Below are 22734 nucleotides of genomic sequence, written 5' to 3'. Positions count from 1 at the left end.
GATTTGGGGGAGGCGGGAATGTTTTAGTCATGGACGGACGCTGCCGAAGAAGGGTCTTGGGATGATGCTATGCATGCATGATATAATGGGGGTATCTAGTGCATTGCAATACATATATATGCGTTGATACATTTGGATACTCACACTCGCAAACACTCACATACATTCGCGCACTCACGCACTCACTCACATTCTCAAACACTCATATCGTCCACACTACCTCACTCAACACCAATACCTACTCTCCCCATGGCACGACATTGACGTTGATAATGAATGGATAATTGATAGTTGATATTAATTGATATTGGCATTGATATCAGCACTAAATTCACCAAATGTCAATTAGCTAGTCAGTCAGCCAGCCAGTCGTCACTTAGCCAGTCAGTCACTTAGCCAGCCAGTCACTCAGCCAGTCAATCAGCCAGCCAGTCAGCCAGTCCAGCCCAAAATCACCGCCAGCCCAGCCCGAAGCAAAAGAAAAGAAAACAAAAAAAAAACCCGGCCCCCAATCCCCCCCTATAAAGGGAAAAAGGGCCTATTTGAAAAAAGAGAGACAAAAAGAAAAGGAAAAAAAAAGAAAGGATAGGGAAAAGAGGTTAAGAAAGGAAAAGGAAAGGAAGGGAAAGGAAAAGGAGAAGGAAAGAAAGGTAAATAGCATCATGTTTTTACTGTTTTTTTATGAGAGTATGTATATATACACAGAGGCCCTAGAAGCACGGAAACAGACGTACGTACGTACACACATATACCATAGTTCTAAGCGAGAGATAGAGAGGAACTGTTGGAAGGGAGTAATGCAGGCAAGGAGGCAGGCAGGCAGGTAGGTCACACATCCTTCTCCCATTTCAATTAATCTCCACAGAACAATCTTTGAATTAGTAGTATTTCATACATGTATACTAAACCATGGCCATTAGCATAACACATAATTTGCGCGTGTTCGTTGTGTGTCCACGTCCGCCTGTCTGACTGCGCATCCATGAATCCCAACCGCTTTTTCCCATGCGAAACTATCCTCCCATCCCTCCCATCCCCCCCTATCCCTCCACAACCAAGTTAAACTCCTCCCAATCGCCTGTTCATCGCTCCGAACAAAAAGAATTGCCCAAAAAAAAAAAACCCACCAACCAACCGTTCCATTTCTCATTTCTCACCCATATTGCCCAATCGCCATTGAACAGAAGATCTCAACCACTGGAAGAAGACCGAAAGAGAAGAAGAAGAAAGAATAGAAGAAGAAAACAATTATGTACACAAAAAAAAGAAGCGGGCCTTGCACGATTATAGCGGGTTTTGCGTAGAGGCGTGAGCTGGACGCGGCAATGAGGCAGTGTTTGTGTATAGTGTGCGTTCGTGTGTGTGTGCGAGAGAGTGAGAAAGGAGACAGAGCTAAGACTAGCCGGGCAGTGTGTTGTGTAGAGATGAAATACTTTTCGGTGCGTGCGCAGAAGGTATATTTTTAAACGTGGTAAAAGAATCCAGAAAAGGACGCCGAAAACAACAATATTCGCCAAGTAGAAAGACTTAGACCAGCCATGAAAGCGTCGTCTGCAGTATGCGGCCATCCGTAAAAGCGCAGGTTGTAAGTTTTGGGTATCATAATATCGCATTGTCCCCCTGTTATCTTCCTTGCGGCTAGAACGCATTTGGTCCAGGATATCTCCCAGCGGGCGTCAGTCCGCTCTGCCCAAATGCACCCCGCCCAGCACCACCTCTTCCCCTATGTCCACCACCTCTTCCACCGCGTCCTGGAGGCCCAACACCCGGTAGCCCAAAGTCCGGATTAGCGGCGAGTAAGTCTTCTCGCTGCGGCTGTCGCGCGCTCTGCATCGCTGACTGATGTCCATACGGACCCGGTGGGTACTCTCCTGGCGGGGGTGCCCAGTTTGGATTCACAGGCCGTTGGGACACGGACGTGAAATGGGAGGCATCGGAAGCAGCGGGCGAGCGAGCGCCATCGGCAAGCTCCTCATAGGACGACGAAGGGTCAAGGGCGACTTGTTGCGGGGCAAGTTGGTGAGGATGGGAGGGCGCCAGTGTGGCTGGAAGAGCGACCGAAGATGCGAGGCCGGAGGATATTTTGGTTGGCGAAGTGGTTTCTGGGGCAAAGCGAGGGTCTACGTCCTCATAGTAGTCGGTAGATTGTCTGCTTCCCTGCGGGGGAGATTTGGATTGGGCCATCATCGGGGTGCCTGCGGATAGCTCGATGGGCGAAGCTTGAATTGGAGAGAGGCCGCGCGCCGACGATGGCTCGTTGCGGAACGGCTGAGGTGGAACCGGCTGTTGCTGCTGAGAAGGAGCGTTCCATGCTGCGCGGGCAGGAACGAATCTACGATAGTATGGTTAATGGAGGTGGTGGTAAGCCCTAGGGACGCGCGCCGAGACGTACTCTGATTGACGAGAAGAGTATTCACTCGTCGGGCTTGCGACTCCCTCATCTGGTCTTAACGGCGGAAGATCGTTTGCCAGTCTCTGTTGTTGAAGGCCGATCATGCCCTGTACGTCTCCGTCACTGTCTCTCAGACCGTAGCCAGGGCCGTTAGGTGAGCGTGGTGGCACGACACCATTGACGGCATCCATCTCGATCGCTTGTCCGATAGGGCCGGTGTCTTGCATGTAGTCACGCGGTGGCGATACATCTCGGGGCTCTGTGTATGCAGCTCCGTAACCTGCTGGGGCCATGTTCCGACCTGGCGGTGGTCCTCCGCCGTAGAATTGATCCGTCTCATACATCGGAGGTGGGCCTCTCTGGCCTCGGCCCATCATTGGTCCTGGACCCATTCCGCCTCGTCCACCATTCCAGCCAGGGGGCGGTGGTCCTCTCATGCCTTGCGGTCCTCCACGGTAACCTCCTCTCGGGCCAAATCCACCACGTGGGCCTCCTCTAGGCGGTCCTCCACGACCGCGAAAGAAGCCTGGAGGAGGGGGCCCTCTCGAGCCTTGCGATCCCATTGTTCCATTCGAGTTCTGGTGTCTCAACGGCTGGCCATAAGCGTCTAGAGGACCCGAATTTCCGTATTGATCTCTCGGCGGACCTTGTCCATTTCCTGGTCCATGTAACCCACGATCCCCATAGTATCTGCCCGGCGCCTCATCACGGTCTGAATTTGATCGTACGGGATTCAGAGGCTGCCGGTCGTCATTCTTTTGCTGCTGAAGGTCGAATGTCGCAAAGTCTGGCCCCTTGTCCGAATTGACCAGTGTATTCCCGGCGGATAGCGGGGGTGGAGATTCCGCCCTTGGTAGGGAGTCCATGAAGGTAGGTTCTGATGGCGGAGGAGGATTTGGTGGGGGCATGCGCGAGGCATAGAAATTGGAGCCATTCATATCTGCATTCTCATTGATACGTTGCTTCCGTGCTCTTCTGCTTACCAGAGTCCTTCTCATGGCGCACGTCATGACGATCCCAACCACGATAACAATGGTAGCCGCGAGTACAATCCAGCCACCCCACTGCAAATGGGGGATAAATAGAAGTATATCGACTAGGAAAGCCAAGAGCGTGACGAGTAGGGTGGGAAATGTGAGGATGAGTAGCGCGAGAAGGTAGCGCGGCGAATGCGATGGAGCGTGGAAGTGGGCAGCGAAGGCCAGACCGAAGCATATCAGACAAAGCAGCGCGGCTACGGGATGTACTATCAGGATGGAGGACAATGAGGTACGGGTACCTGCAGACAGAGTGAAGTCCTCATTCTGGCCGAACAGTGTAGCTTCAAGAATGAAAGTCAGTAAGCGGTTCTTGAGCGCGGTATGCTTCCTGCGATTCACAAGATGAGCGTCCATACGTACTCGTATCATAGCCAACAACAATGCCAGAACATTTGTCCGGCTCGCAGAATCCGAAGACGCCAAAATTGACGCCTTTGTAGGTTGCCAGCGGTATGGCCTTGATGACCGGCGTCGACAAGACGGAAAGAAGCAATAAGACGAAAGCGATGAGGAAACACAACGACAGCGGCGTCGCAGGCCGCAACATGGCGGCGACTCTTCAGTAGAGTCGCCTGCTCAGCGATATACACGTATTAATGGAGTGATGGCCAGTCGCGACAAGGCTACGTAAGCTGGCCTTTGTGTGCTCGTCTATGCGATTTTGCTGGAAGGATGAAACGTGTAGTAGCAGGTGTGCTTTTCGAGACTGCAGACTGAATAATAGATAGCAGCGAAGATTGAACAGTAGAGATGGTAAAGGCAAGCAGTGCAGTGGTGTTGTTGGTCTCTGGAGTCTCCCTGGCTACCTGGAATGGTGCGAGGTGGCTGAGTCGGCAGTCGTGAACGAGGAAGGTGCGGCAGAAGTGGCTCAGAGGGTTGCGAAGTCAGGGAGACAGAGAGAGAGAAGAAGAAGAATTGACACGACGAGGCGACGAGGCGAACAAAGCGAGCAAGCGAGTGGAGGCGACAGAGAGAGAGAGAGAGACAGAAGAGGAAGAGGAAGAGATGTAGGATGTCGTGAGATGTTGGCTCAGGCGTGGGGCCCGTTGGTGGTGGGTAAAGTTGATAGTCTGGATTATGGGTTATGGGTTATGGGTTATATTGCGCTACGGCAGGTCGTTATCATGCATTGGATCTACTGTACGTATGGATGTATGTGTGTGTGTGTGTCTGAATGTGTATGATGTACCTGACCGTGCCTATCTACATTTCTCCTATTCCGTTCCAACCTCACTCACCCATCTTCGCCCTCGACATCTCGTCGTATATATATATCATCGAACCGAACGGCTCCGTCATCACTTCTCATCTAATTAATGGTTTACAAGTGCTGTTCTGGATCCCAAATTTAACGCCTTGTCTAGAGCAGAGCTTAAATGACCATGATGATGTCTCATTGGCCCGCTGCACGTGCAAGCTACCGCTAAACCTGCTGTGTAGACAAAACACACCCCACAAGAGTCCACAACAAGACAAAGTCGCCTGTAGCGTGTTCCGTGCCGCCAGGTCCCAGATTCCAGGCCAGTGATAGATGGCATGTTCCCATGCAACAATAATTAATGCCCATATATTATCGAGACGCCATTCCTCGCTGATGATACTAATAATAATAAGCAATTATCTCCAGCCATCCATTCCCGCTCTAAACGGCTGTAGCAAATCTCGCTTGCAATATCGATACTCCACAACAAAATAATATCCCGGCACCGGGCAATACGCTCCAAATCTATGTACTGTAATCGTTACCATGTGTCATCTGTAATTTCCCGACGGGATCTGATAGCCTTCAGTGCTTTTTGTGGGAAGATATTGCAGCAGCTGGTGCATGAAAACGGACAAACCCCAACTGGTAACATATGCGACACTGTGCTGCGAGCTCGTTGGTCTGATTCTCGTCTGAGCGCCACTTTTGCTGTGCTTGAAACGGGCACGTACATAACACCATACCGCCCAGCTCTGATGAGTATACCATTGAGATTTTTCTGTATGCGATGACATCTTTAGACAGCCCCTGTGCCTAAAATAATACAACGTTATAGTTCGTTCATCCTAGAACGCCAATGTCAGCTTCGGGGCAGCATCCCTGTCTGGGGCGCTCGCCTCGTCTACCGAATTTCAGGAGGATTTTGTCGTTAGGCTCTATCCGTCTTCTGCGTCCAAAGTATGTGAGAGAGATCATTCAGCATATCCTGAAAAGTGGACGGTCTCATCACAAATACGCGATCATAGACTGAGTGTACAGATCTTGATTTTATTCGACCATAGATCACTACAGAGGCCAACGAGTAGCTCTATCGGGGGCTTTTTGTGCTCCTCCGCAGCTCTACGTAGAGCGGCAATCCCAGAATACGCCTCCGATCTTTTCACTCGTCCATAACCCAACTCATGCCCGTAGAGTCTGCGACCTAGCCTACGAGGTGATCTTACTGTCCAGCCAAAGCGTGAGCCCGGCGACGATCTCTCTCCTCCGCAATCGAAAGCTAAATGCGACTTAGCAATCTTGTAAAGCATATTGGCATTCATGATTAGCTTACCTTCACACCCTTGCCCTTGGGCAGACTGATCCATGGCTTCTCACGGCCAATGACGAAGACGTTGCTCTCCCGGGTAGCGAACTCGTTGTCAACGGCATCCTTAATGTGGACGATGTTGAAGCCACCATCGTGGCGCTCACGGTGAGTGATGACACCGACACGTCCCATGTTACGACCACCAGTAGCCATGGCAATGACACCAGTGTCGAACTTGACGAAATCGGTAATCTTTCCCGTGGCAAGGTCGATCTTGACAGTGTCGTTGACCTTGATCAATGGGTCTGGGTAACGGATCCTATTTTATGGATACCCATTAGTATTTTATAATTTCCCTCTTCCGTGGAATCAAAACCAAATCTTGGTCCAACGGCTGATGGATGCAGGGGAACTCACGTTCGTGCATCGTGCGTAACCAAGAATGGGACTCCGCCCTTGCCCAGTTGTACCCTCTTGACCTTGCCAAGCTTGTATTCTGCCTCGGTTTCGGTGATGCGGTGGACGGTGAAGCGACCCTTAGTATCGTAGATCAGACGGAAGTTCTCGCCAGTCTTCTCAATAGAGACGACGTCCATGTAGCCGGCTGGGTAGGTAGGGTCGGTGCGGACTTTGCCATCAACCTTAATCAAGCGCTGCATGACAATAGCCTTGACTTCGCGTCCATTGAGGGCATACTTTAAGCTGAGAAGAAGTTGTATCAGTTCATGTTGCTGATAACATGGCATTTCTCACTCACCGATTCCTCAGAAACACGATGAGAGGTAGGCAGTCACGGAGCTTGTGAGGACCTGCAGAGGGACGAGGAGCGTAGGCACCGGACAGCTTGTCCAAGAGCCAGTGTGAAGGAGCGCTGAGGCGCTTCTGGTGCTTCTTTCTGTAACATATTGTAATTAGCTGAAAAGCTCTTCGAAGTGCACACTCTGCACTCCTCGTGTGAGAACCAGCTCAGCAACCAGGTTGACTGCCGGTGTCCGCCGAGGGCGCACAGAAGAGTGATGATGGGGTGTTTCAGGCTGTACGTACGGTCCACGACCCATGATTGCGATATAATCAAGGAAGGTCGAAAGGAATTTGTCGTGGGTTGTCGTTGGGCGTTGAAGTCGTAAGAACGAGTCTCTCCACTAGCAATTTGGATTTTCGCGAAGCGAATTCTGTGCGCACGGCGAACTTACTCAGCAACGCTAGTCCAAACTCGAACACTAGCTCTCGTCCGACGGGCCTGCTCTACAGTTCAGAGTTCAACAACTAGTATTATGCTTTTATCTATATGCTATAATTCTAATAATCCAATTCATCCACATGCAATTGCCAGAGTTCATCTACGCGTATCCTTTGAGCACAGCCGCTTCAGCATTCAATATTGAAGACCCGGCAGCGCCAATGACAGCTGCTCTCCAGTAAGTATATATTGAAGCATCGTCGATTGGGGACTTACTGTTATGACTCAACGCAACAAACTTGATATCGAAAATCCTACTCTCATCTTCCCGGATGCGACCTACACTGACTGCATAGCCTCGGTCGGTTTCCCTGTCTAATCTTGGTTGAGGCCGATCGGGCTCCTCCATAACTACGATCGCATTCTTGGGCGCACTCGGACATCCTAGCTTCTGAGCCTCACTCACATACTCCCGCATCGCAGCCTTGACCTGATCCGCATTTGGAGGAGGTCTCTTCGCAAATCTCAAACTGACGCAAGCGGTGTGGCCATCTAGCACAGGTACCCTGTTGCACGCCGCACTCACCCGCAGATCTCTCTGGTCCTCAAACCCTGTGATGTCGCTGTTGACATTCCCTAGAATCTTCTGTGCTTCAGTTTCTAGCTTATCTTCCTCGCCAGATATTAATGGCACTACGTTATCTATGATGTCCATGCTGCTTACACCGGGATATCCTGCTCCCGACACGGCTTGCATGGTGACGACGCTCACACAATCGACCGGGCCGAATTTAGCCTGTAGTGCCGCGAATGGAATGACGAGCCCTATGACTGCACAGTTCGAGTTACAGACTAAGAAGCCTTTCTTCAGATTATAGTGTTTGCGCTGGTGCGTGAGAACGTCGAGATGAGGAAGATTTACGGTCGGAACGACGAGAGGGACGAGGGGATCGCGACGATAGTTCTTAGCATTGGAGAAAACTGCGAGTTCGGCTTTGAGAAATGCCATTTCTGCTCGCGTTGACAGTCAGCGCACAAGTCACAATCATATTTTCTCGGCCCTGTACATACCAACGTCTCCTGCGACATCGCTGTCTAACCCGGAGAATACCAGGTCGCAGTCTTTGAATTCTTCTGGCGTGCATCGCCTCACTACCAGCTCACCCAGTTCTTTCGACATCGGTAATGCCTGCTTCCACCGTACCGCATCTTTGTACTTTTTGTCTGCCGATCGCTCTGAGGCACCCACTGCATGAAGAGTGAAGTGAGGATGTAAAGCAAGAAGAAGGATGAATCGTTGGCCGACAGAGCCTGTTGCTCCAAGGACACCTATAAGACCGTATCAGTTTGTTTGAGAACTGCCATGTTTAATTGGACACTGCAGTATCACTCACCGCACTTCTTCTTGGGGAATTGCGGCTTGCTAGATGAGAATGATACGGCGTCCATGTTTTAGAAGATATCTCTGGCTGGTACCAGTTCAATTGTATCTTATATCCTTAAGTACCTACCTTTCCAAGTATTGGGTCGAAAGTTCGAAAGACACGCGTGCGGGGTTCAGCAGAGTCATCAGTCATCGGAGGGGGAAAAAAGGGTAACACCAACAGTGTGGGGCAAGGCGGGGAGCTCTTTATCGATAGATAGATGTATGTAATAATACCAGCTGGCCAATCGGCTTTATCCATCAGAGTGACTACTATACTACACAGGCCGATTTCAGATTCGTTATGCCCGTGGATCTAAGAATGATCTTTCTGTCAACTGATATTGTGGAACCATCTTAGATCTAGTCTCAAGTGAACGGAGACTTTTTACCATAGATCTAAAGGGAACCCAGCACAATGTAACGGGAGTCAGCTAGAAATGTCACCTAGGCTGATCGCGACCCAAAATGCTGTCAGAAAGCCGTTCCTATGCAAATACTCATCTCATCTCAGGGAATAGGTAAGGAAACTGAAACTGTCCTTGAGGTCGACAGTTCCGATCTAATTTGGCAAGTCCATGATCTTCCCGGGATTCATGAGCCAGTACGGATCAAGGGCATGCTTGACGCTCTTCATGACCTCAATGGTTTCCAAGCCCAATTCTTTCACCAGCGATTTCTTCTTCCCAAGACCAATCCCGTGCTCTCCGGTGCAGGTCCCTTCCATTTCCAATGCGCGATCCACCATACGTTGGACACACTGCTCGATAGCTGCGCGCTCCTTGGGATTGTTCTTGTTATACAAGATGCTTTCATGGAAATTGCCGTCGCCGATATGCCCAAGAACACTAGCGAAGAGGCCGAGATCATCCATCTCTTTCTTCGAAATTTCTAGGTGCTCATGTTAGCTGATTAATAAAGTGCGGTAGATACCTGGTGGTGTACCTATGATGTCGGGCAGGCGAGAAAGAGGAACGGCCACGTCAGTGGACCACACTTCGGAGCCTTCATCTTTGCGCAGGGCGAGCATGCTCCAGAGAGCCTCTTTGCGTGCTGACCAGAGAGTTTTTTGCTCTTCGGGAGTCATAGCAAACTCAAACTCGGCGCTCTTGTGCTGCTTAGATATAGATTTCACTGCTCTGATGTTTTCCTGTACCTATGAGCTGGTTAGATGTTTGCCAGTTCCCTGGAAGTAAGGGCATGCATACTCCTTGTTTCGTTCCTGAGAACCTGTTTGGAGTGAGTCGGTGGCATCTATCAAGGAGCCGAACACATACTTGAAGAACATTGTAGGCTCTTCTCTCCACTTTTTCGTTGTTGAGCCAGTCTTGTTGATAACAGACATTTGTACTTCGTCCATCAACTCCATTGCCGCCACAGGGATCCCTGATCGCATAACCTTAGAAGCTGCTGCCGCCGCGTCACGTATTGTCGGAAACGTGACGACCGCAACGCTTGTCTCCTGTGGTACGACGGCAAGCTTGAGCGTGATTTCAGTAACAAAACCTAATGTTCCTTCTGATCCAATGAATAGACTGGTCAGATTGTATCCTGCAGATGATTTTCTTTACTGTTGTAAGTAAAACGTCGAGCCTGGCATGTTTAGGAAGGTGCTGACCTGGGACGTTGCCGCGTCTTTATGACGGTACCGTCAGCTAACACGACGGTTAGATTTATAACCCAGTCCTTCATGGTACCGTAACGGACAGCGTTTGTTCCACTGCGATTTGTTAGTAGGTTGCAAAACTCTTTCTCAAGATCCTTTCTCACCTGCAGCTAGTTCCTACCATACCTCCAATCCTAGCCTAGGAAATCATCAGATTTATTCTGCAAGCTTCAGCATAGTAACACCAACTCACAGATGGCCCAGGATCAACAGGGAAGAAAAGCCCGGAATCTTTGATGAGTTCATTCAGGTTCATCCACGCCATCGCTGGCTGAACAACCACATCCATACTGTAGCTAGTTCAGTACTATTTTCTGTGCCGCCGCTGATGGTTAAATCTTACTCGTCTTCATGTAAAGCCACGATCTGATCCATGTGAACAAAGTCCACGCTCATACCACCATACGGCGCAGAAAAATTTGCTTCTAGGCTAGACCCGCCTGAATACGGAACTAAAAGCCAGAATCAATCGTTTGTCGTGGGTATGCCAATACTACATACTCATTGGAACTCTGTACTTATGGCATACTTTGGCAAGCCGCGAGACCTCCTCTGTGGATTTCGGGTATACCACGGCGACTGGCAATTGATCGATATTGATTGATGACCATTCTGAATATCCGTGCAATAATAGATCGTCATCGTCGGTACTGACGGCATCTGCACCTAAGACCGATCGAAGCTCTTCAACTGCCTAAAGAAATCAATGAAGCTGTTCTGCTAAGTCTTGGGCAATATCTACCATTTCCATCTGCTTTTTGTTGCCATATCGTGGCTTCGCCGCACTAAGCCATGGAATATGAAAATGGGGGCTGGTATCACTAAGACCGTAGGCGTATGTCAATGAAGCTGTGAATGAGGTGAACAGTAATACGCGGCTAGCGGTCCAGAAAGACTTTTGTGATAGTACGTTGCTATGCTGGCCGTCGCGTGTTCCGGAGAAGCCCCACTTTACAGGAGATGTATGCAGGCGTCGGGACATAATCCGCGCCGAGCGGAACATGGTGATCAAGTTGGAGAAGATCTACCTGCAATCGATATAACGCTTTGGCGACCGGAGCAATGGTGATATAGCTGAGCCCTGCCAGAGACTTAAAGGCGCCATTAGATTGCGGCAAGTCAAAAGGCCTGTAGAGGTGGAGTAGACAGATAAGGCAGCGGGGCTCATGACAGCTTTTGTATGGTGGTGGGGATCCAGTGTTTGTCAGAGTCAAGAAGTAGGGAAAGGGAGAGTAGACGCTGTTGGCGCACCGCTCTGTGCAATAATGACTAGGTGCAGCAAATAGATATTACGCAAACGGGAACTACGCCAGCTCAAAACCAGCATCAGCACCAACACCAGCACCAGAATCAGGCACGTCGGCGAGATACGAATCCAGGATATCTGTCCGTAGGCTGAATGGCACCTTAGGGAAGGACTGACAGGGATCCTATTGGCAATAATGGTGCAGGAGGAGCAGCTTCGACTAGCCGTGAGCGTATTGCGTCTAGGAACCACGTATGATGAGATGAGGCGCAGGCTTGCATGTTGAGCGACCTACCTAGGGACATCCGAGCGAACAGCCGACCATCGATAGCGACTTCTTTCGCATGCAGGAGCAAAAAGGGCTGCATTGTGCATGATCGACTGAGGACGGGATGGATGTAAGGGGAGGGGCAAGCGGTACATGTCGAGGCCAACCTTTGCGGGGAACGCCTACATGATCGGCCACTGTGCTAGGTATTCTGTGTGATGATTGCTCGACCGTTGCAGAAGCGGCCAGAGAGACAAGAGAGACGGCGAATCGCCTTTGCGAAGCGGCACTGGCCGACGATACGGACAGTGTTGGTGGTGGTGGAGAACGAAGCGATTACGGCTACGGCGACAAAACAATCACTTCCGTAGCGATGATCGCGTGTCTGGTGGTTGTGATGATGATGATGGTGACGATGCTGATGATGACGGTGACGATGCTGATGATGATCCGGCTTCTGCTTTGAACGCGACACTGGTATAGACATCACCATGTAACATGTCTGTGGGGCTCAACGTTGAGGTCAAGATAATGGCGGGGTTATACCCAGGTATGTAGTACAGTAGGACGCCTCTCTGCCTCACCCCCTGTCTCCCTGTGTCTAGGATACGGGATAAGTCGAGGGTGCCGAAGGTGAGGCTCACGTTCCCAAAATCTAGGCGTCTTCAATCCTCCCACGTTGGCCCACGTTTCTAGCGCTTGTTTGAGGACGAAAAAGGTGCATGATGGACGGGCGACGGAGGTAAGTAGATAGCTGACAGCTGACCTATGCCCAGATGGGTATTGAGGAGCTTACCGTCATGTCATATACTCTGGTTAATCATATTAATGCAGCGGTCCAGATATCGGCGGTCCGGCTCTTGTTCCGACAGAACCTGCAGGGATGCAATGCATTGGCGATTGAGCGTAACCTGAGAGGCTGGTGCCAGAGCTGTGTAGAGCGTGTGCCGACAGTAAACAGTCGACAGGGAACAGGGCGGCTCTGCGAGGAAGAATGCACTGCTGCCTGCCCATGGCGCCCATCTGATGGTCAACCTACAGTAAGTGAGTGTGTGCCCAGTCAAGCAGGTCGTCAGCTGCTCCGCAGGGCTACACAATGCGGAGACGGATTCCCATCTCTCCGGATCCACCCCCGGACTCAAAATTGTAACAGTTAGTGCTTTCATGACTTGGATGATCAGTCTGACGTTGGACTCAACCTTAGTCTCGACTTTAGAATCCGCCATCTAGCGGTGAGGAGATTAAGTGCGCTGTATGGTCTGCAGCTAGTCCATCGTCTCTTCGCCACCTTGGTAATGTTGTGATGTAGAGTGAGATGTGATCACGTATTGGCTATGACCAAATGTCGTCGCCGCAGCTAGGCTCCCTAGCTCTGATGGAGTATTATGCTTCGTGTGGCGTGCGAAAAGCTCGCTACATCACACATAGTCGTCCCATGCTGAAACGCCCTCGGTGTTGCCACAGGAAGTCTAGCGGGCGAAAAAGCCACTCCAGGTTTTACTGGGCTACTACGATGCCAAGTAGCTTAGGTTCGAGTAAGAATTGCAGCTGAAGAGGACTGCGCTACCGTGACCTGAATAGGCGTTGAAACGAGATTGTGTACTGTGTGTGATCGTGGATGCGATGAGGTTTTCAGTGCAGGCAGGAAGTTCTGAGGTTGAGGCCAGTCGGGACGAAGGCGCGTTGCTGGGGGGAACAGGAACAAAACATTAAAACAATTTCACTTTGATGCTTCAACAACACCTGCATCATCTTTTCAATAATTAACAGATCTTGTCACCATGTCCATTACGGGTGATCCAGCCATTGAGCAGCAATTGCGGGATGAAGTTGACCGGATCATCATGTCACCGTATCCCGTGTCGCTCAAGGTATTCAAATCCCATTCAAATCCCATTCCATGCCAGACCTTGATCTATCTCTCATGGTCTATGAAACGACTGCTGATCACTGCATTGGCCGTATAGAAACTTCATAATCTTGTCACCAGGGTAGACACTGAGACACTTCAGATATGGGCTTACAACAACCCGTGCCAGCTGTCGAGGCTTGCTATCGCTGTGTCTGACGCTCTCTCGTTGTGGCCATTCGCGCTGGACTTATTACAGAGGCTCTGTAAGAAGGACCAATCTGCTAGAAATATGGAATGTCATGCTGATCACTGCTGCATTAGTACATGCTGCGAGCTTCCTACAGACGTTCCTGAGGCAGCATTCCTCGTTTCTTGATGCTTTCGTGCAGAAAGCCGTGTTCTCTGCACCGGATTTTGATCGAGTGGGTCATACGCCACTGCCGCGAGGTATCAAACACTGATGGCTGCAGTACTCCCACATCTGCATATTACTGCTGTCAGAGATACTACCTCCAACTATAGCTTTACCAGCATCGGCGCATGATTTCTTTGTGCAAGTTTTCCATAATCTTGCCAGTTCGCCTACATTCGAGAATCTGCGTAGAGCCCACACACTTACGCGTGGTGCATGTTTTTCCTTACCCGCTCTTCTACCAGCCAATCTCGTTACACAATTCGAGCGCAATGTGAAGCGAATCCTGCAAATGAAGAAGCCACCCACGCCAGAGAATCGCAGGTTCGATCTTTTCGCGGTAGACCTCCTGTGTCTCCTATCGCGGAATGAATGTACTACATCCAACTCTGAGAAGACTATAGCTACCATGCTGTTCCACGGAGCGAATGCATTGAAGCAGATTGACCTGATCAATTCTAATGTAATTGATGCTTGCAAGGGTGATTCATCCTCTACTGCAGATTCGATTGCACGAGTTCAGGCCGCTAGGAGGGTGATTGCCACGATAGGTGAAGAACGCACGAAAGATTGGAGCGCACAAAGGACACAGAACAGTGACCAAATTCTCTCAAAGCTATTGCAATATGTGGCAAAGCCTACATTGGGCGCATCTCTACAAGGCGAGGTGAGCACAATTCGATGAAACTTTTTACTGAAACTAATAGCTATAGGCAATCGCATATATATCGTGCCTCGTTGATGCAGATCACCTTCCAGCTGAGATCACCCGTCAATTTCGTGATCTGTTCCGAAACTTGATGATCAGCCTAGAGATCAGTTTTTCTTGGTTGACTCAAGCCTTGACCAGGTACTCTGTAAGTCTATCTGACGCCACAGATGCGGAAGGCGCTAATAGTGGTAGAAATTGCTAGACGACATATCGATAACGGCTTTAATGTCTAGTCTTTTGGTAACATCCACGAAACCCTCGAACTCGGTACATCTGTTGCGCGCCCGGTCTATCGCCAAAGTCATCGCTGACTCACTGCCCCATTCCTCGGCGTTCAGTGATTCGATCGTCTCCACACTTGGTTCTGGGAAGGTCCATAAAGAGCTCAGAGAGTTTTTGGAGGTTCTCCCTGATACTGGATCATCCATCCCTGAAGCGGTCAGTCATTGCTCGTCGGCAATGAACAATCTTCAGCGCTCTACGGCCATCAGCGTGTCAACTATGCTATTGAGAGGGAGGCTCTATCATTTCAAAGATAACGCAGATGCAAGGAGCTCAGTATGGTCCGAACTTCTTCGCATGCAGCACCGCCTTGAGAACATTCACTTCCCCTGTACTCACGCGAAAATGGCTCAACAAAGTCAGAAGAGCTTATTGTGCATCATAGAGCAGGAGTGTACTCAACTGAACCTTGAAGATGAGGACTGGAGGTCGAAGATTGCTCGAGAGCTAGAACTCCACAATTCATCCCAGCAGAAAAACATGCTACAAACAATCGCGCAAATTTGTCGTGATTTGGAACAACGTTGTGAGCTCTCGGAGCAACCGTTGAGAAATGAACAAGCACATAGCAAAGAGCTTGCGGACAAATGCAATGCTCTAGAATTTAGATTAAAGGAGCTCAGTACCGAGGTGAACGACAAGACCTTTGTTGTCTCTGGCCTTGAGTCTGAACTACAAGATGTCGAGGCTGTCGTGCGGGACCTTGCGTCGGAAAACAACACTTTGTCTGGCACGATAGAAGCCATACAGAATGAGTTGAAGAAGGCTGAAGCTGGTCATACCAACCTGCTCACCGCCCAGGAAGCTCTCGATGCCGAAGTTACAGATCTTCGAGTCACAGTGTCATCGAAAGCAGACCTCGTCCAGGAGCAGAGAACAGAGATAGTGAACTTGAAAGAAAAAATCTCGGAAGACAACTCAGTATTGGAAATACTTCGGGCTGATTTCAGTGAAAAGCTGGAAGCAATGGCTACTCTTGAAGCAGAACTGGAAAAGTCACGTGAGAAACTCCAGCATACTATTGATTGTTGTGCACACAAGGACAAGGAGATCTTAGTAATTAAGGGTCGTGAGCAAATCATAAGCGCTGAATTGGGCCACGCTCGCTCCAGCCTTGATGAGGTTTCTGCAGAAGCAGATAAACTACGGGAACAATTAGCCGACCAAGACCGATTGTCGAAGGAAGCTAATGCACAGGCAACGGCAGAGTTGCGATGTAAAGAGCTTGAATATGAAGAACATCTTGACGACATACAATGCCGACTGGATCAGGAAACCTCTGAATTCAACCACGCCAAATCCAAATTTGAGGAGGAGCGGAGAAACCTAGCGGAGGAAATCGAACAGCATTCTTCTGAGATTGAGAATCTCAGGCTACACATCGTGGAACTGGATCAAACATGTGCCTCAAAGGACGCTGAGATCTTTCAATATAAAGCCTGGCAACAACAACTCGTGTCCATGATGCCTGGTGTGAAGGGCGGGCCTGGTGCGGATGTTTTGGTGGAACAGAAGGCAAAGCACCCGAAAAGAGCCGCACGTAGCACACCAATCAAGGCGCCGCGGACATCTACTACAGCGCCGGACGTGTCTCAGCTTACAGACATGAACACATCTTTTGGATCTAGCTCTTCGAAAGATGGACCAACCCCAAAGCGAGCAAAGCCGCGCAAAAGCTTTCGTGTGCCACTGATCCGAAGGCAGAACCCTAACACCCCAAGGGCACGGCGCTCTCTATTGAATGTTACGAGGCAATGTGAAGTAGATGAGGACTCGGCCGAAGGGTCTCCATCCAGGACTCCTCCATCTGTAAGTGTCAATATCATCACACAGCCAGGCAGGCTTTCCACAATTCCTCTTCGACAAGCCTTATTTGATGTCTCCACCGGTCGCGGAAATATGTCACCTGTACGTGCAGCCTTACGACCTTCGGACGATCTGTTCAAGAGCAATATGTCACAGAATTCGGGCAAACAGCTGCGCAAGATGCTTCCAGTCATGGAGATCACTTCATTTGATACAAGCAATGTGTTCACAAGCACGCCTTTGACTCCACGTCTTGGCAGAAATAATGCCATGAATGAGGTAGGTGAACAACAAGACAATGAGACTGTCGACGTGGATGAATTGTAGATTTGGCCTGCCCGTTTGCTTTTCTGGGACTGCTAGCATGACTCTAGGTCTCATATTTGACAGCAACCAAAATGGTTCTCAATTTATGCCCGCGCATTTTGATATTTCTTGATCCTACGAGATCTTATTGCTTTGTTTCTTGATTTCCGCGTTGATCGGACGTAATTCTATTTTTTATGATGGTGACACAGCTGAGGGTGAACACCTGCAGATCCTTCACATTGTTTCCGCTTGCCAAGCTCTATAACAATGGCTCGTTCCTGAAATTTAGCATCTGTCAACCTTGTCACGCTCAAGTTAAACCAACCCGGCAGCGGCGACCAGCGCGGCAAAGTCACTTGCCTTGGAGCACCAAAACCTTCCAAACTTGGGTGTATCTACGCAACTTCTCACTTACTTTTGTCGATCATTTATCCGCCGTTACTGCCAGTCAATACTTAATCTTAATCTTCTTCGATCTACGTAAGCGAACCGAATGACCGATACTCTGGAACGCAGCGCTTCTCGCACCTCAATTCATGTCGTCCGCGAGCAGACCGCAATCGAGTTCTGGGCCATCCAAGCCACAAAAAATGAGCTACACGCAGAGCCCATCCGTAATGTCATGGCTTCTCGATTCTGAGCCACAGATCGCCGTGGACAGAGCGCAAGCATTTAATACGGCACCCTCAGCACGCGATTCCCCACAGCAATGCGCAGTAGCCGGGCTTTCTAGTCTATCTCCACCTTCAAAGCCTGCCATTGCATCCAGAGAACGAGATACAAGCATTGTACAAAGTCTCAATGACCGGCGCGTCAGATCGCCCGAAGCGCAAAGAGAAGCTGTGAGACAGAGCGATTGGGCCAGACACAATGGGGGAATTCGGGCACCTCGTTACGAATGGCAGCAGAATGAAGAGGTGAAGGTGAGGGTAACGAACGTGCCCCAGCCCGCAGTTCCTAAGACTATTTATCGTATGTTCCATGCGTATGGACACATATCACGTATAGAGGTCGAGAGCTCTCCAAGAACAGCAATTGTAACGTTTTGGTGAGTTGCTACCGACTTAAGTGAAGGTGTTTTTAACCCTCGATATAGCCCTCCGCCGAACCGTCCATTCTGGAATGAGAAAAAACGAATTCTACCTGGGCACTCCTTAGGCATCGATTTGATGCGGACAAATTCCCGGACGCAACCGAGCCCGATCGATCCCAATCAGCGGTACCCAGAGAAGATGGTAAGTACAATCCAGATATGCATAGCGTCTTCACATGCGCTGACAAACACAAACTTAGACACTATCAGCGAAGTCTGTCGAGTTCGGCTTCATGTTCGACGAAAGATCGATGATGGTAATGAGAACTGTGAAGCCTGGCCAGAAGTCAAAGATAACGTTCAAATTGGATTTGTACTTGAAGTTTGTGGAGGTGTCCTTCTCTCTTACCATGACATACACAGAGACCGAAGACCAGATCAAAAACCCCTCCAGTCAACAGACAGACTTCAAGTTCCGAATACCTTTGTTTCAACTCGAGCAGATATACGAGGAACGTTGCGACTCAGATGATCGCGCTCTACGTATACACCTGGAATCGCCACCCAAATACTTTCGCCGAAACCCTAACGTAGAAGAGAGCTTTGCAGAGGGCGACGGAAGAAGATGGAGCGACTGGCAGACATGGATTCGACAGACCCACATTGAACACGATAAAGAGCGGCGAGAGATGATGCGAAGTCCCACGACACTACACAGAAATAGTTCTATCATCGACACTGGTCAGTGCATCCTAAGTGTAAGACACGTGAATAAGACCTAACATCAATCTACTCAGGCCGCTGGACCACTTACAGACTCGTATTTGAACGAAGCGCCAATGACCTCGTCAACTACAAACCCATTCTCCGTGCGCTTACCGACTACAACGTTAGAATCATCCCTAATCCAGATGGAATTCTTCACCCGAGACAAGAATCAAAATTTTGGAGCCTGCTTGAGGAAGCTGAGAGCGCCAGTAACCTCCAGCTTACGGCATTGGAGCACCTCGGGTCTGACCTCGCCCCCTTAGACTTCTCAGTACGCTACCAGTTGGAAGTCTGCATCAGTAAGGGCAAGCTGTGCGACCATAACATCGATCGAGATTTTCTTGTGCAGATCAGTGGGTTGCCAAAGGCCACCGCCAAAGCTCTTCTTGTGAAAGTGGCTGATGCTAACTCTCGATTTTACAATCCGATGAGTATCTTCAGCCTTCCAGTACCGAGGAAATCAGCCCCGAAACTAGCTTCACATTATGTTTTCATGCACAATGCCATAATTACCCCCACGACAATGTACATTGGAACTCCTACGCAAGAGATCTCGAACCGTGTGGTGAGACAATACTCAGAGTTCTCGGACAGATTCTTGCGGGTAAAGTTCATGGATGAGATCCCAGAGGGAAAGTTGCAGAGTACGGACGACAGCAAAATTACAGCAATTCTCAACCGTGTGAAGCTCACGATGACGAACGGAATAGACATTGGAGGTCGACATTATGAGTTTCTTGCATTCGGAAACTCTCAATTCCGAGAGAATGGCGCCTACTTTTTCTCGCCGCCCAATGATCAGGTATATCCCGATAAGATGCGCGAGCACATGGGTGATTTTGAAGACATCAAGGTTGTTGCAAAGTACTGTGCACGCATCGGTCAGTGCTTCTCTACGACTCGTGCGATGAACTGCGGCACAATTGAGGTCAGTACTGCGGAAGATATCCAGCGGAATGGCTACACATTCTCAGATGGAGTTGGAAAGATCTCAAGGTATCTTCTCATGGCGGTAGCCACAGACTGGGGTGTTCCACTAGACTGCGATGGGGATCCACCTTCCCTCGTCCAATTCCGTCTAGGAGGCTGCAAAGGTGTCCTGGTGTTGGCCCACGGTCTGAAAACGAAGGAGATCGTCATCCGACGTAGCCAGTACAAGTTTCCTGCTAATCACTCGGGGCTGGAGATCATCAGGGTCTCCGACTATGTGACAGCTCAGCTCAACCGCCAAGTCATCATGGTTCTCTCAAATCTTGGAGTTCCAGACAGTGTCTTTGTCAACAAAATGAAGACAGAACTTGAAAAGCTGGACGAGGCAATGATCGAGGAGTCAACGGCCCTGGATCAACTAGAACACTTTATTGACTTCAATCATATGACCACGACACTGGCAAGCATCATCCGAGACGGCTTCATGCAGTATAAAGACCCATTTACTCTGTCTGTACTACAGCTGTGGAGGACTTGGAGATTGAAGAATCTCAAAGAGAAGGCACAGATAAAGGTCACCAAGAGTGCATTCCTGTTCGGATGTGTGGACGAGACAGGTGAACTGCAAGGTCACTACGAGGACCAACAATCAAACGATCTAAACACAACGCGGAATGACAGATTAGCCAGTTTACCAGAGATCTTCCTTCAAATCAAACATGAAAATAGCTACAAGGTCATTGAGGGCGTCTGTGTTCTTGCACGAAATCCTTCATTACACCCTGGAGATATTCGCATTGTCGTGGCTAGAGACAAAGCCGCGCTCCATCATCTGAAGAACGTCGTGGTTTTACCCCAAACTGGCGACCGTGATATCGCGAATATGTGTTCTGGTGGTGACCTCGATGGTGACGACTACATGATCATTTGGGATGAAGAGCTCATACCTCAGGAGATAAATCATCCCCCAATGGATTTCACTGCTCCGAAAGGGATTGAGAAAAACAAGGTTACCATTGATGACATGTCGTCATTCTTCGTAAACTACATCCGGAATGATCAACTTGGTACTATTGCTACAGCACATTTAGCTCAGGCTGATCGGCTTGAAGATGGAATCAGGAGCAAAACCTGCCTAAAGCTGGCGGAGCTTCACTCCTGTGCTGTCGACTTCCCGAAATCAGGTATTCCTGCCAGGATGAACAGAGAGCTTCGACCTCCAAGTAAGCCACACTTTATGAGGCCTAAATTTGGCAACAAGAGTGTCTATACATCAAAAAAGATCCTGGGTCAACTATACGACCAGGTCCAGCGAGAGGACTTTCATCCCTTTTACGATGAGCCTTTTGACAAAAGGGTACTCGAAGCATATAGCTTGACTGAGAGCATACTCAAAGACGCCGCTGACATCAAAAATGGATACGATAAAGCGATTCGTAGACTTATGGCACAGTATGCTATCGCTACTGAGTTCGAAGTGTGGTCAACATTTGTTTTGTCCCACAACGCTGGTAAAGATTACCAATTCCACGAAGAAATCGGTAGCAGCATTAGTGCGCTAAGACAACACTATGCAGAACGTTGCATCGAGAAAGCAGGTGGAAAAAGCTTTGAGCAGCTTGGCGTATTTGTTGCAGCCATGTATACAGTAACTGCGAGGGAAGTGGAAATGGCTCTTGCCGAGCGGAAAGCTAATGCAGTCTCCGATCCAACCGACCTATCAGATGAGAAGACCTCGGACATACGCATGCCACTGATGAGCTTTCCATGGATATTCTACAAAGAAATGGGACTCATTGCGACCGCTGGTCAGCATAGAATACAGGCGTCGGTGACAGCACACCAGGGTGCAAGACGTCGTCATCCACATAACAAGATGCAGGCGACACCAACTATTATCAGTGATGATCTTGAGACTGCTCAGGGTATCACTCATCGCGGCGATAAGTTGGAGCTGTTTGAAGATGCCGAGAGAGTTGGACAGAGCATGGATATCGACCAATTCACACAAAAGAATGCCGGAATCATCAACGCGGTGAAGAATAGAGTGCATAGCTTCCGCGTAGCACAAGGTCATAGTAAATCCTCTGTGGCACCGGAGCGAGATCACTGGGAACCACAGGAGGATGTTGAGGCTGCACTCCAAGCTTCCTACAAGAACGAGGTGGATAACGAGGTGTTTATGCAGCAGAGGGAATATGCCTTTCCCAGTGTTTACTCAACAACACCAACCTCAAACGTTCTGGCAAATACTTCAAGAACGCCCTCGGCATTTGATGACCTGGTAGATTTGATGGACAACTTTTCCATCGGGCTTGACAAGGCGCCGATGGCAGCTGAGTCGGACACACCTGATGAGAAATTGACATCTTCGAGCATTGAGACAGTTGCTGGCAAGGAAGGCGAAAAGGAGATGAACAATGTTATCATTAATCGGCCTGAAGACCCTGCAGCCGAGGAGGAGGTCACTATCGAGTTTGATGAGAAGCCATCGGCTTTGACGTGGTTCGCAAACCAAGGCGGTGGTAGTAGTGTCATGGAATCAGACGATGAGTGATTCTCCAGACGGGCATCAGCGTGCTTTCATAGTAATTAGTCAAAGTTTCGCGATTGTTGCATTTGTTTGTAATAAGCAGGCGAAGCGACACGTTCAAATTGAGCTTAGTGGCTTTTTCCATGGATTATCTCGCCTGATGAGCGACAAGAACGGACCAGAATGTCGTGCCTTGGCTCAGCTGGACCGCAAGGAAACCCTTGAATTGTCCTTTTTGGGTCCTGAACTATACAGATTCACACCTGTTCTGATGGATTTGCAACCAACGCACGATAGTTCATCCTACAGCCTGTTCGCTGATACGATGCCATCTTCATTGGTCCATTGTGCTGCTGGAGCTTTGCGTATACT

General features: G+C 49.5%; 6 protein-coding genes across 6 annotated transcripts; 2 read left to right on the top strand and 4 right to left on the bottom strand.

Moving 5' to 3' along the window:
- Positions 1-1464: 1464 nt before the first annotated feature.
- EJ05DRAFT_387968 (pali-domain-containing protein) lies at positions 1465-4216 on the bottom strand. Its single transcript, XM_033741294.1, has 3 exons — positions 3793-4216; positions 2393-3713; positions 1465-2332 (listed from the first exon to the last, which is right to left on the bottom strand). Exons 1-3 carry the CDS (start codon positions 3977-3979, stop codon positions 1639-1641), a joined length of 2202 nt encoding a protein of 733 aa, XP_033599814.1. The 5' UTR covers positions 3980-4216; the 3' UTR covers positions 1465-1638.
- A 1639-nt stretch (positions 4217-5855) lies between these two features.
- Positions 5856-7000, bottom strand: EJ05DRAFT_493191 (40S ribosomal protein S4; the record flags this gene model as incomplete). Its single annotated transcript, XM_033746098.1, has 5 exons — positions 5856-5912; positions 5967-6261; positions 6360-6644; positions 6700-6837; positions 6987-7000. 5 exons carry the CDS (start codon positions 6998-7000, stop codon positions 5856-5858), a joined length of 789 nt encoding a protein of 262 aa, XP_033599813.1.
- Positions 7001-7195: 195 nt separating this feature from the next.
- EJ05DRAFT_538579 (aspartate-semialdehyde dehydrogenase) lies at positions 7196-8705 on the bottom strand. Its single transcript, XM_033749464.1, has 4 exons — positions 8517-8705; positions 8194-8451; positions 7399-8133; positions 7196-7350 (listed from the first exon to the last, which is right to left on the bottom strand). The coding sequence occupies exons 1-4, from the start codon at positions 8569-8571 to the stop codon at positions 7283-7285; spliced, it is 1116 nt and encodes a 371-aa protein (XP_033599812.1). The 5' UTR covers positions 8572-8705; the 3' UTR covers positions 7196-7282.
- A 402-nt stretch (positions 8706-9107) lies between these two features.
- EJ05DRAFT_439865 (D-lactate dehydrogenase mitochondrial precursor) lies at positions 9108-11193 on the bottom strand (the record flags this gene model as incomplete). The annotated part of the gene is made up of 10 exons (XM_033741898.1): positions 9108-9436; positions 9491-9701; positions 9754-9775; positions 9823-10110; positions 10164-10265; positions 10316-10350; positions 10405-10501; positions 10555-10663; positions 10713-10905; positions 10954-11193. The coding sequence occupies 10 exons, from the start codon at positions 11191-11193 to the stop codon at positions 9108-9110; spliced, it is 1626 nt and encodes a 541-aa protein (XP_033599811.1).
- Positions 11194-13472: 2279 nt separating this feature from the next.
- On the top strand, positions 13473-17235 carry EJ05DRAFT_476630 (uncharacterized protein). The gene is made up of 6 exons (XM_033744075.1): positions 13473-13596; positions 13693-13840; positions 13899-13999; positions 14048-14656; positions 14703-14846; positions 14894-17235. The coding sequence occupies exons 1-6, from the start codon at positions 13507-13509 to the stop codon at positions 17114-17116; spliced, it is 3315 nt and encodes a 1104-aa protein (XP_033599810.1). The 5' UTR covers positions 13473-13506; the 3' UTR covers positions 17117-17235.
- A 453-nt stretch (positions 17236-17688) lies between these two features.
- On the top strand, positions 17689-22386 carry EJ05DRAFT_500897 (RdRP-domain-containing protein; the record flags this gene model as incomplete). Its single annotated transcript, XM_033747045.1, has 4 exons — positions 17689-18146; positions 18195-18333; positions 18392-18872; positions 18929-22386. The coding sequence occupies 4 exons, from the start codon at positions 17689-17691 to the stop codon at positions 22384-22386; spliced, it is 4536 nt and encodes a 1511-aa protein (XP_033599809.1).
- Between the last annotated feature and the right edge of the window lie 348 nt (positions 22387-22734).

Source organism: Pseudovirgaria hyperparasitica (assembly GCF_010093815.1).
Source record: "Pseudovirgaria hyperparasitica strain CBS 121739 unplaced genomic scaffold EJ05scaffold_9, whole genome shotgun sequence".
Classification (NCBI taxonomy): Eukaryota; Fungi; Ascomycota; class Dothideomycetes; order Acrospermales; family Acrospermaceae; genus Pseudovirgaria; species Pseudovirgaria hyperparasitica.
Note: the sequence above shows the minus strand (reverse complement) of the source record. Positions and strands in the feature narration are given on the sequence as shown.